Source organism: Macrobrachium rosenbergii, chromosome 34 (assembly GCF_040412425.1).
Source record: "Macrobrachium rosenbergii isolate ZJJX-2024 chromosome 34, ASM4041242v1, whole genome shotgun sequence".
Taxonomy (NCBI): domain Eukaryota; kingdom Metazoa; phylum Arthropoda; class Malacostraca; order Decapoda; family Palaemonidae; genus Macrobrachium; species Macrobrachium rosenbergii.
This window is the reverse complement of record NC_089774.1, coordinates 5,132,411-5,146,246: the sequence shown is the minus strand read 5'-3', so window position 1 is coordinate 5,146,246 and position 13,836 is coordinate 5,132,411. Positions and strand designations below refer to the sequence as shown.

Below are 13,836 nucleotides of genomic sequence, written 5' to 3'. Positions count from 1 at the left end.
GTCTGGTCAATTATAACACTGCAAGCTGGTCTCAGCACTTGGCCTAAATTTTGCATTCTGATTCCATAGGGAGGATATATGGTGTAGTAAATTCTGATGCTATACACAATTGTCATATACATTTTCATAAATGGTATTTCATTAATCACTTCAAGTTTTGATACTATCACGCAGTGTTCAAAGGAACGAAGGTCTTCAAAACAAATGTGAATTATATATATTTTAAGCAAAAATGATCTAATACAAAACATTCTAAGGCATCCAGTAAAATGTTTATACAAAAATACTGTAATTGACTTTGGGCAATGTTGTGAGGCACCCTTTACAATTGATGCTATGAGTAGAATAAGTATGAAGATACTAAAAAAACATGCTCTCTATCAAATTAAATGAAACTGCATAAAATTCCTACAACTGTCAATTCATAATACTGAAAAGTATATAGTAAACAGAGGTGAATGATTTAAACAAGAAACTCATCATAAACAAGACAAAATCCTTGAAGAAAAAATGGGCTACTTGCCTTGTTTCAATAGTAAATAAAAAAGCTGGTTATACTCTTCAAAGAAAATAAATAATTCAAAACTACCGTAATCCAGAGACAAGGGAAGTATTGTCACAGTATGGTTTCAACTGGGCAGTGATTAAACTGATACTGCAGTTGAAGGTGGTCTTCAAATCTTCAAGACAACATTTTCCTCACATAGATTGTACCATAGTTTTCCTCTTGCGAATTTGTTACAAGGCACCATTCACAATTCACGCTAGTTGCAGAATGAAGTTATATGAAGGCACTAAAAAGGGATACCCTCTATCAAATTAAATGAAACTGCATAAAATTCCTGCAACTGTCAATCCATAATACTGAAATGTATATAGTACATAGAGATGAATGATCTGAATAAGAAACTGTGATTATAATTAAGACAAAATTCCTCGAAGAAAAATGTTTCTAACGAGCTACATTCCTTGTTTCAATAAACACAAAATCTGGTCATACCCTTCAAAGAAAAATAAATAACTCAAAATACTGTAATCCACCCTAGAAGTATTGTCAAAATATGTTTTCACCTGGGCAGTGATAAAACATACTCTACACCTACTACATACTGCAGGTGGTGGTGTTCTTGAAATCTTCAAAGCTACACTTTCCTCACACAGATTGTACCATAGTTCTCCTCTTGCGAAAGCTCAACAATTCTCCTCTTGTGCATTTCTGGAATAAAAAATTAAGTGTTCACAAACAATACTGTACGTAATTTAGTACAAGCATTTATTAATACACTTCCGATAAACCAAAATAAAAACTAAGAATACACATCCATTCTGTACTCTGAGTAAAACTGCCCCAGAGAAGTCCAGGCAACAGCAATGTTACTCATTACAAAACAGCCTCAACTATATAATTATCATCTCAGCAGTTTAGTATAACCAGTTCATTCATTTATATTTGTCAATGAGAAAATGATAAATGCAGACTCAAAAGTGTTTTTAATGGTGGTCTTTCATAATTTTGATTATGTTAAACACTTGGCAAGCTATTCACCTGTTATTTCTCAACCAGTTAAGACAACTTAGAGACAAATGGTTACTAACCATTTTCTTTTTCTAAGTTTACTACAGAGGACAGTGTTTGAGGAAAGTGCCTTTTGCAGCAAGATGCCATTTAAAAATATTACTATTATTCAGAAGATGAATCCTGTTCATATGGAACAAGCCCACAAAAGGGGCCACTGACTTGAAATTCAAGCTTCCATACAATATGGTGTTCATTCGAAAGAAGTAACAGAAGGTAATTTAAAGAAATTAACAGAAAAGCAGTCCCGGTTACAGCCAAGAGAAATTAAATCAGAAATTATTTCCTGGTTTATGTATTAATTAATAGTCTGATGAGGAAATATGGCTCCAAAATGGCAGAATAATCAAAATTTGGATTTTTTTGTTGAAAACAACTTAATAAAAATGCAACCCGTTTTCACATTAAAAGCTGGCCTGAAGTTTTAAATGAAGAACAACTTTTGGCCTGAAGAGTTTTTTCTTGATAAATTATACTGCATCTAATATAATTTGCAGAAACTTTTTAAAATTTTAATACCCAAATTAGCTAAAAATGTTGAAGATTTTAGCAACACTTTTTCAAATTTCTGTCGAGTTTAATACAGAATTTAGGCCAAAGGCCAAGCACTGGGACCTATTAGGTCATTCAGCGCTGAAACGGAAATTGAGAGTTAGAAGGTTTGAAAGGTGTAACAGGAGGAAAACCTTGCAATTGTTAGGAGAGGATGGAAAGTAAGGTGGAAGAAAGAGAATATGAAAGGAGGTACAGTAAAAGGAACAAAAGGGGTTGCAGCTAGGGGCCTAAGGAAGGCACGCTGCAAAGAACCTTAAGTAATGTCTACAGTGCACTGCATGAGGTGCACTGACGGCACTAGCCCCCTATGGAGGTTCAAATTTGTTTCCAAAACTTGATACACAATGTTGGTTGAAAGTTGTACAATCACAAAAGATGTTTGACTTTAAATGTTGTTATAGGATTGGGTCATGTTGCTAATTCATCAAATACCAACAGGTCCGATGAGAGTGGCAAATTCAGAGGGGATAATATTCAAAGTGACTTTCCTACTGGAATGAAGAGCACTACAAACCAACAATCATTTAATCTACTATTAATTTATTGTCAGATTTATTATTCCACAATGCCTGCTACTATTGTAAAGGATAGGTTTTAGAATGTAACAAATCCTTGACATGGACAGATACATTTAATCTAATCAAAGTGACTGCTTATATGAACAGGGACCTAACATATTTCAACATTAATTTGTGGAATGAAGCCTTAAGCTGCTGAACACAGGGATTTTTATGATAATTTTCATGACCTTCTAAAGCACTTCAATGGTCATAAAAAGGGACAACTTTCTGTGGCGGAAGTTTTTAATAATCTTATCAGCTAGGCATACTAAAGACAATTTTACTAGGAGGATAAATGCAAAGGACTGAGCTGTTATAACCAAGAGATGAACATGAGTTAGATTAACTAACTTGTTGGATGCAACACTTTTAGAGGAATATAACTAACCACTGGTAGGCAAAATGGACTACCCACCATTAGCTAACCAGAGACATTTACAAATAGTTCCGCATTCAAGATATTTATGACAAACATTAGCACCTCCAAGGACAAAACATTACCAACAGTTAACGTTCTTATCACATCTTTCAGTATTTGCTTTGAATATGAAATCCAATCTCGACCACAAGACTTTTCCCATTCTAGACTAAAATATATGAAAGCAGAAAATCAATTCCATGTGTATAAAAAAGGACATTTAAACAGAACATGCGTGGTGAATTCTGAATTCACCATTACCTTCACGAGACTTGGTGGGAGGATGCTGCATAAAGCTTTAATACTGTTTACAGAGTTCCTCTTCCAAGAAATACCTACTTACAATGAGTAACAATAAAGCCTGTATATCCAAGACCCCTTCATATATTTACAATTAAAACTGATGATCTTATTTGCCACAAAATATATGATAATAAAATGCTTACCAAGCAGTGCCGCAAAAGCACTAGCAGCGTCTTTCCTCGTTGGATCCTGAGGGAGAAAATCTTCAAACACGAACTGCTCGTCAGAACCTCCTTCATCCAACATGGACTGGATGGAGCTCGTAATGCGTCTCCTCTTCAGCTGCGACGGTGTCGAACGATCTTCTCCAGTGTCACTCTTTCCTTGACTAAAGGAATTTCACCTCTTCCGTTTGGAGTCGTCTTCGTCCTTGGCCTGATTCGTCTCTCTGAGGTCGGCTCTACGGGAGGCAATTCCGAGGGTCTCTCCATGCTGGATGGAATAAAGGTACTTATATCAGACAAAATTTAGGCACGTGAAATTCGAAAAACGCAAAAAATAAACAAAAATGCCCAGGGTGACAAAAGGATATGAGATCATACACCTGTACCTTTTGTGAACCCAACTTTAGTATTTTAATTATTACATAAAAATATGGAAGGCTAAAAGACAGAAGCAAGGATAACATCTCATCAAAACAAAATTATAGTCGACCCCAGCCTATGTGCATATTTTTCCGTGGAACTTTCCCAAAATCATTCGCAGAAAATTCGGCAGTTTGCGGATTTTTTCGTCGAGAAATATCCACTAATTACTGTATTTTTGTGTTATTTTCATGACTAAATACAATTTTTTATGATAAAAAAGGATTTACTATTTTTCATATATTAATATTAATGTCAACAGCAAAATATCAATATAAAATGTATTTTTTTTCAATGTGCTGTATACTGTAATAAAATATTTATGTACATACAGTAGCGTAGTTAATTTGTGAATTGCCAATGTCTCCCCTACCTACTGAGAAAAGAAAATAGACTGCTTTGATACTGTAAGAGAGAAAATGGATGTACATGTATGTATTGGGGTAAACTGAACAGTTTTCACACTTAGCTGTAAGCCATATACTTTTAAGGGCAATGTTGTAGATGATTTTGAAATGATATTAAAGTGTTTTGGATGATAGTTTAAGGTATACATTTGATGTTTGAACTATTAAAATATACAATTGTAAGTGTTTTCAGAGGAGGGTTTTAGTATTTGCGAGTTGGTGTGGTCCCTATCCCCCACAAATACTGGGGGTTGACTGTATGTAGAGAAACGGATAGGAGAATGACAAAAAAGCTTTGTATTTTTATAAAAAAAAAAAAAGATCTACACATGAAACAGATGACAAGGTATACAAAATTATAAAGGTCTGAATACATGCAAAACTGGACTGTAGACCAGGTTGTAGGTTAAGGCCTTTTGTCTGTATGTTTAAAGGTAAGCGACCATTTTACCTACAGGACCAATATAAGCTTTGGTCAAAATTTTAACAATCAGATCAAAATAAAATTTAATCAACGCATGCATAAAAGCAGACTACTGTTGAAACTAACCTCATGCCTTTCCCAAAAACTTTTCTTTGCTGACCTAAAATGGCACACTATAAAGTGACCCCTTCATTGTTTGCTCTTTCTCTAACCACAGTTTTCTTATTGTGGCTATTTGTGTATACTAAATTGCATTAATGGCAAAAGAAAAATGAAATTATAAACGTGAAAATGGATGTCCAGAGTTAAGACTGGACAGGTAGGATGGGGTTGCAAAAATTATCCAGGCAACTGGTTCAATGAGCATGTGGTGGGCTGATTGGAGGGGAAAGGAAAGAATGGGGTAATCAAGTGTGTCAGGTGCTGGTGGAGGGAGAATCGCAAACAGAATTGGCCTCAGTCACAGTAGCCAATGACTTTTGATGCATGGAGTCACTGGTATCCTCTAAACTTTGACAGGGGTCATGTTTCTGGTAGTATGTTTGTGTGTGTGATGATGGTACTGTCACTTGCAAAGGGCATGTAAACTGTGCTTCCCCTGGACAAGAAATTAAGGGATTCTTAACTACCCTTGATGCTGGGTGAACACATTCAAGGATAATCACATGGTACAATGTTCCAGACATAACCTTATGTTCAAGAAGCAGGAAAGCAAACCAGTAAGTTGTATACAATATGCCAGCATTAGTATTATGAGGATAAAATCTTGAAAGAAATGTTAGTTGGGGATCAATCAACTGCTATGAATGGCATCCAGCTTTGTGTGGTTTAAAATGTCTTACAAATTTAATTAAAACATTACTGGTTTTTCCACTGAAGAGTATCACAAACTTTTCATTGATATGCTTGCCAATTGCCTTTGTAATATCAAATGAATTTTTCACAATAGCGTAGTACTGTATTAAAAGGAAACAATTATTCAGTCTAGGAAATCTGGCATTTTTTCTGAAGCATCATACATACAAACAGTACTGGGCTCTGCTAACACAAGATAAAGCTATTGGTTTTGTTATGAACTCATGCCATGAACTACTTATTTGCCTGAAATATGAATGTACACGCCTTTGTAATACGCACAAGAAAAAACAGAGTACAGTATGAATAAAATCAATCATGGTACACAGACAAAAGCTGAGATAGTTGTATGTCTTCTCTCTGTTTCACAACTTCAACGACCTATATTTTATGCATCACCCAGTAATGGCATGGTTTTTAAACATGACATTTGTTTATGGTCTTGTATCCAAGAGACAATTTACAGTATAAGCTTTATTGTATGCACGGTTTGTATTTTACTAGTATGCAAATTTTAAAACTGTCTGTCTTCTATGGTTGCTAAATGATGCTGCATACCGTACATACAGCACTAGGTTCAATACACTGGTATTGGGTAACTGTCAAATGAAAATGCATGGGCTTTTAATGTTACAAGTTGGATGCTTCTAAAAAACAACACTACAAGTTTCCACTACCTGCATTTACGACATAAATTTTGATCTAGTTTCATTCCCTCTGATGAAAAAGATAGTAGTTCTTGTAAAGCTTACGGATTTTTAAGTTAATTTTCAACAATACAAGACTTACAAACAAGAAAAGGTCTTATTTTAACCTGACCTTTAAAGAAAATGACTTTTTCATAGTTTTCACCTTTGTGTCACGTAACACCTTTAAAAGGAGATCACTTAACTACAATAATAAATACAATACTCAACTTGACGACCTACGTAGTTTAGCCTTAACCTAACGAAGATTGATAAAACTGGAATGGAATGGAACACAGAGTTTAGGTCAAAGGCCAAGCACTGGGGCCTATGAGGTCACGCAGCGCTGGAAGGGAAATTGAGGGTAGGTAGGCTTGAAAGGTGTAACAAGAGGAATACCCTGCAGTTGCACCATGAAACAATCGTTACGAGAGGGTGGACAGTAAGAAGGAAGAAAGAGAATATGAATGGAGGTACTGTACAGTAGAAGGTGCACTTACGGCACTACCCCACTACAGGGAAGATTAATAAAATCGACATGCAAGCCCACCAATTTAGAATGCTTTCAGGATCTCGCTTTAACCCCCTCCAATCAGGTTAGCAAGATCTCACTATATGGTCCCACACTTGAGACATATGGTAAGACTGCCAAAAGCAACAGTTTGCATATTTTATCATATCTTCTATAATGGAAATTGTAAACACTGGACAATAAGCAATGACTAAATATCAATAATATTCATCATTCATAAACAAACAGACCTAAGAAAAACTTTGCACAAGAGTTACTCATTTACTTTAACCCATTTGTAAATCGCTAATTACCTCAGCGGACGGTGAACCTCTACTTCCACAGATACAACCTGGAGTCCCTCCATGGGTGAAGGTGGAGGTCCTCTGCGGTGGGGAGGTGGTGGAGACTCAAATAATCCAAAAGTGGTCTCGCGAGGAACAGGGGCAGACTCAGGAGCTAAGGTGATACTTTCATCAAGTTCTCTAGTTCTCTCTGAAGGTGAAAAAATGAAGCAGATATGAAAAGGAAATATGTCAACTGTAATGCAATGAAAATACTGTAATGTTAAAAACAAATAACCTACAACGACAGGATACAATTTAGGCCAAAGGCCAGGCGCTGGCACCTATGAGGTCATTCAGCACTGAAAGGGAAATTGAGAGTGAGAGGTTTAAAAGGTGTAACAGGAGGAAAACCTCGCAGTTGCACTACGAAACAATTGTTAAAAGAGGGTGGAAAGTAAGTTGGAAGAAAGAATATGAATAGAGGTTCAGTAATAGGAATGAAAAGGGTTGCAGCTAGGGGTCGAAGGGGCGCTGCAAAGTACCCTAACTAATGCCTACAGTGCACCATGTAAGGTGCACTGACGGCACTATCCCCTTACCAGGATAACCTAAAATCAGCAAAATCTAAAAGTGGAACTTGAGAAACAAATCCAGCAATCTATTGTTGGTCCCTACGCAACACATCTGCATTTTAAAGAAAATTCCTGAAACTATCTTCAATTTAGGGGAGAAAAAAATGTCTGTGTTCCTTACAAACGTGAACTGAAGTTCAGTGAAAGTTTAATAATTAATATTAAAGCACAAGAAAAATCATGTAATTAAAAAGAACTGAATAATAATTTAAAAATGAAATATGGAAGTGAGATATGTTAATCCTGAAAAGTCTCCAGTCTGGGAATCTCTATGAGTTACTGACTTAGCAGACAAGCCCAGAGATATTTTTAACAACAGGGACCTAAGGAACTTGTGTACATAAGCCAACCTACCAGACTGAGCTGATCTTCATTTTCTACAGTGAAATTAAAAATGTGTAGCACACTAAATAGGCTTTATTAATAGTAATAATGGTGTTGCAATGATGCATATGCATATTTTCTGAAGCCAGACAGAGGTAAAGAAATATAGTTTGTAAAGCTCAGCCAAACACATAAGGGCTGGAACATGCATCTTTCCATGGTTTAACCAAAGTAGTATCATGATTTTCTGCCTCTAAATCTCACGAGATGAAAGAAAATGAGTCCAGTGTTGGACTTAATGACTGCCTGATAGTACGTCTGGATATTCTTTTCAAACTGGGTGCAGTGCTGAAGGAAGGTTCTATTCCACTGTCCTACATTTAACAAGGTCTTTTATCAGTGTTGATTATTTGATTACCCGCGAGAACATAAATCTTACAGCTGTGACAAGACTCCAGCTTCCCAAATTTCAGTTCTATGGATAATTTTAATTAATTACACCCATTGCTATTTCTCTGACCAAGCTTGGTACAATACAAATCATAATACTCGCACTTGAGTTGTGAGTCAGAAATTTTACCTTAATTCTTCAGTGAAGCTATCTTTTAATAAGTAAAATAATTACTCAATATTATACAAAAATGAATTTACCAGCCTTCACCATCATTACAGACACCACCCTAATTACGTTCCAGAAGGCCATTAGTATGCCGAATTGTTTTTAAGTTGGTTACTGCACCCTTCATGCCTATTTAAGTAGAGTATGATATAAAATCAATACTGTACAGTACTGTACATTTTTTCTTCCTAAAACACAATACACTGTACAAACTGTACTGTATGCACAGAACAGGCATGTAAAACAAAATTTGGACCTATGGGTGGCAAAAGGGAGTACTCTCAACACAATTTTAATTTGCAATCCTGTTTGTTTGTATCTCTGAATGTTTGTAAGTTGAATGTTCTTAAGTAGGATGGTGTCTGTATTAACACAATGGCGGTATTCATTCAAATGGAATTAAAAGCTGCAGATGTCGAAAGACATCACATTACTCACTAGATCCTCTGTGGACACGTTCTTGTTGTGCTGGTTCAGGAACGCCAGATGGCATCTCAGAGCCCAGGACCGGAGGTGGCTCAATGGGAGCCCCATTAATCAAAAATGGCTCGGTACTTTCTGGACGTCCAGCTGCCTGCTCCTCTGTACGAAAAAGGGTTATGCTTAATTTGCTTTTCCAACCATGTAAATATATGAACAGAATACAATTACCTTTATATACACCACATTATTTAACCACATTATTTATACATCAGGTCTTAACCTAAAACAAACAGCTCTTGAACGAGAACTTGCTAAACTCAAGTCAGACAATTACCTGGACAATCTCTGGGAAACAACAGAAAACTAACAACTACATAAGTACAATAATGAAAACATGTAACTTTTAACAAGGACAAAACACAGAACATCTAAAACAAACACGAAAAGAGTTTACAAATACATGACACCTATAATTTCCACAATGATATCAGCTTTGTACTATATTTATTGTGGTATTTTATGTCACCTAATATGTGGAACTTGTGTAATTTCAGGGATTTTAACTGTCTATTCAAACTTCTTGAAATCTCATGTCTAAACAATAACAAACTTGTTAACAATCAGAATGACATCATCTTTATTTTGCACTGTCAGTCATTATCAGTTACAGGAAGGCCCAGAGATATTACTGAAGGTGTAATACCCAAGATGAGAATCAGATGCTTCTATTAAAAGGAAGATTATCAAGCCATGACATAAAGGTATATCCAGCTTTCATCTAAGACTCAAATGTCCTGAGGATACAGTGATCCCCATACCAAAGAAAACCATCTCTGCTGATGACCAACACTAGATTAAGACAGCTTGGGTAATCTTTTATAAAGCACCATGTCAAATACCTTCTGTAATGGATAAATGCTAGGACCTATCAGGTCATTCAGCACTAAAAGTGAAACAGAGTAAAAAGGTTTTAAAGATGTAACAGGAAGGAAACCTTGCAGTTGCACTATGAAACAATTGTTAGGAGAGAGTGGAAAGTAAGATGGAGGAAAGAGACTATGAAAGGAGGTACAGTAAAAGGAAAGAAAGGGGTTGCAGCTAGGGGCCGAAGGGATACTGCAAAGACCCTTAATTAACGACTACAGCGCACTATGTGACGTGCACTGACAGCATTTGCCAGCTACAGGGCAAATGCATCCTGAAAAAAAGTATATCTACTGGTCTACTTTTATCATCTAAACCAAGCATGTCATGGAGTAATCTGTCTGCTCAAGCATGATATTCTATTAGGGGAAACTAAACTGGCTATCTAGAATTAACCTGTTTGATCTGAAACACATCTTTAAGTCTTCTTCCATCCTAGATTCTAATACCTTCCCAAGAAATTAAGTCAGGCTGATTGGGAGGTAGTTCCTTACTTCATCCTTAGAACCCCTCTTGAATCTTGGTGAATTATTTTGAAGTTTCCATGGATACTTTGTAAGTGTCACAAAAGTAGAAGAGCAATTTCTTTTTACACTCCTTTGATCACCACTCTGCCTGGTACTAGAAACTCACTTTGATTCAGCTTTATTTTTATTCACGTCATTTGTTATTTTTTCCCACAATGGCTGGTTTCAAAGGTATATTACTAAGAAAGGAATTTCTGATGTGATTTCTTCACTGTAAACACTTCAAAGGTGTCCTTCAACAGATCTGCCATACCTGCATCACTACTCATAATACTGACATCTTTATCTTTTGAAGTCTCTGTTGTACTCTTGAATGATTTTCCCAGTTTGTAAGTGCAAAAATGGCTTTTCAATATTCTTTTATAGATGTATTCCTTCAGTTGCATGCACAAAAGTGCTGAAGACTTATTAGCCCATTGGGTTAAAAAATTTAAGAATAATCACAGCATTCATCTTTTGTCTTAGTTCCAAACTGAGGCTACCTTATCAAACATGAAGTACTGTAGTTCCTTAGTGAATGGTGTTAAATGTTTTTAATTCCAACTGCTGGATCTAGTGTGGTGAACAGATACCTGTAGTCTGCATTATTTAAGCCTTGAGTATTTTATGTTTATATTACCTGACCTCTTGATGCTCTCCCAAAAAAGCTGATTTCAGACTTAAGTATTATCTAACATATACCAACTACAGTATCCTATCTCTTACTTTTAACTTGTGGGTTTAAATCTCTCTGACCCTTGTAAACACCTTAAAAATAAATGATTTATATTGCAATGCCACATAAATTTTATGATAAGCCCCTGTTCCCCCTCTTAGTTTATTTAGAATCATCCAGTGATCGTGCACATAAAATGACTGAACTTACACAAAGCTTTCAACAACAAATTTTAGTACTACAAAAAACTGACATGTAACACATAATTCAGGAAACTAAAACACAAAACACAAGTCTAAAGTCATATGACAAACTGAAAACTGTACATCAAAGACCACTTCTACAGAAGGTTACACGAAAATACCTATATAATACGGCAATCGACTCGTATGGATCTGATACCTTGAATAGGAATGAGCTCTGGTACGAGAGGCAGGACACTAGCCTCAAGTTGTCCAGTGCTGACTTGAAGGAAACTGCTGAAATCGAAACAAAACGGCCAACAATAGGTATGCAGTGGGATTTGTATTTCCCTTTGGGATCAACTTGAAACCTTATAGGATGTCTAGATAACTGTACAAATTTGAATTGAACTGACTACAGAATTTAGGCCAAAAGCCAAGCATTGGGACCAATAAGGTTTTCAGCGCTGAAATGGAAATTGACAGTAAAAGTTTAAAAGGTGTAACAGGAGGAAAACCTCGCAGTTGCACTATGAATCAATTGTTACGAGAGGGTGGAAAGCAAGATGGAAGAAAGAATATGAAAGGAGGTACAGTAAAAGGAATGAAAGGGGCTGCAGCTAGGGGCCGAAGGCACATTGCAAAGAACCTCAAGTAATGCCTACAATGCACAGCATGAGGAGAACTGACGGCACCCTTCGGGGAGATAAAAATTTGCACACATGTACCCTGTCTTTAAAATTGGGGAAAACCATAGTAATTATTACACATGAAATATAGATAACTGCTTCCTAAAGCTAATTTCTCAAATACTGACATATGCACCCATACCAAGCACATTTGCAAAATCTTTCCAGAGCATTTGAACTTTATGAATATTGCTAATGACCAAAAACTATACAGTGTTCTTGAGATTATACAAACTTATAATGACAGCAAGCACCTTAAAAAAAATGCAACGACATAAATATTAATCTGATAAATTTCAAAAGCTAATGCTAAGTTAAATCTAGAGTATCTACATTTCTAATATTATTTAATTGATAGTAAGCCATTTTTCTAATTTCGGATGGTTCTACAGAAAAGGATAATCACCACATCAATCTTTTTAATTGCCAAATCAAGGATGAATTTATGTGCAGAAAGCTTCTTCATCGGCAATTTTAAATACACACAGAAGATCCTTCAGCAACACATCAAACTCCACTCCACCCCTTCACAATGCCATTAACTACTATCTTGCATTCACGATTTGTTTCCTAAATATCAAAATCCTTCTCTCCAATAGCTTCTTCCCCTATCCATCAGTTTCTGGGTCCTCCACTCCTTCCACACAATACTTTCATATTACACTTTCTCTTTACAAACCTGCTGTCTCCCAGTCCCTCCACCAGACCACACCCCTTAAAAAAATTGGGCCATCTTTTCACCTAAGCTCATTTTTTTACCATCTGTCAGTTATACCCACTCTCACCATAGCCACTCCTCTTACTGCATATATGGTACATAATTCACCTCATTCGCTTTTAACATTTTCTCAGTCACATTCAACATCCAAGCATCACTTCACATGGCTCACAATTCTTTCAGTCCCCATAAACTAAGCTCTCACAGACAATCCTTCTCTCAAAATCTCTTGCCTACCACATCATAACTTCAAAACATTGAAAGATATCAACAGAAAACAACAATACTACCTTGTAGTAATAATATAAGCAAGAAAACACCAAGTGTTACTTTGTTACCATCAACTGTTCCCAGTTCAAATTCCTACCAGCAAAGTATACCATGCACAACTCACATTCAATCTTTCCTAGTTAACCATCACCTTCTAAACCTCTGTTCCTGGGGACCTCTACATCCCAGTGTTAAAACCTGAGCTACTTCTGTATCTATACAGTGCCTCAAGGCAAAAAAAATTAGCTCAAAAAGAAATGGGGTATTAATTTCTTCATTATTTCCAAAATTAAAACAGCTATTGCTAACCTTTTACGATGCGAGTCTTTTGAGGATTCTAGGGCCGAGACTGATGCTTCTGCAAGTTCGCTAGCCTCTCCGGGAGCAAGACGAGGGTCTGACATCTGTAAGCATGAGGATTATCCATAAAAAGGATGACAATCTGTATGCAGAGTAGAATATAGAGTTTAAGCCACAGGACAGCTGCTGGAACCTATGAGGTCACTCAGTGCCAAAACAGAAACTGACAATAAAAAGGTTTGAAAGGTGTAGCAGGAGGGGAACCTCACAGCTGAACTATGAATCAACTGTCAGGAGAGGGTGGAAAGCGAGATGGAAGAAAGAGAACATAAACGAAGATACAGTATAAGGAATGAAAGGGGTTGCAGCTAGGGGGCGAAGGGACGTTGCAAAGAACCTTTAGTAAT

The 13,836-nt window shown here is 36.4% G+C and overlaps 1 protein-coding gene across 4 annotated transcripts in view; it reads right to left on the bottom strand.

Annotated features, from left to right (window-relative positions):
- Positions 1-207: 207 nt before the first annotated feature.
- The window catches only part of LOC136856094 (meiotic recombination protein REC8 homolog), a 30,120-nt gene continuing 16,491 nt past the window's right edge, over positions 208-13,836 (bottom strand). For 2 of the 4 annotated variants that reach the window (XM_067133733.1, XM_067133731.1), the window contains exons 13-18: positions 13,439-13,533; positions 11,673-11,746; positions 9,180-9,323; positions 7,194-7,374; positions 3,556-3,844; positions 208-1,216 (exon numbers count right to left, since the gene is read on the bottom strand). In XM_067133733.1, coding sequence (XP_066989834.1) covers positions 3,691-3,844; positions 7,194-7,374; positions 9,180-9,323; positions 11,673-11,746; positions 13,439-13,533 — 648 coding nt within the window. In that variant the 3' untranslated portion in view covers positions 208-1,216; positions 3,556-3,690. Of the gene's footprint in view, positions 1,217-3,555; positions 3,845-7,193; positions 7,375-9,179; positions 9,324-11,672; positions 11,750-13,438; positions 13,534-13,836 lie in introns of all 4 variants that reach the window. The other 2 variants (XM_067133730.1, XM_067133732.1) reach the window with 1 other exon arrangement.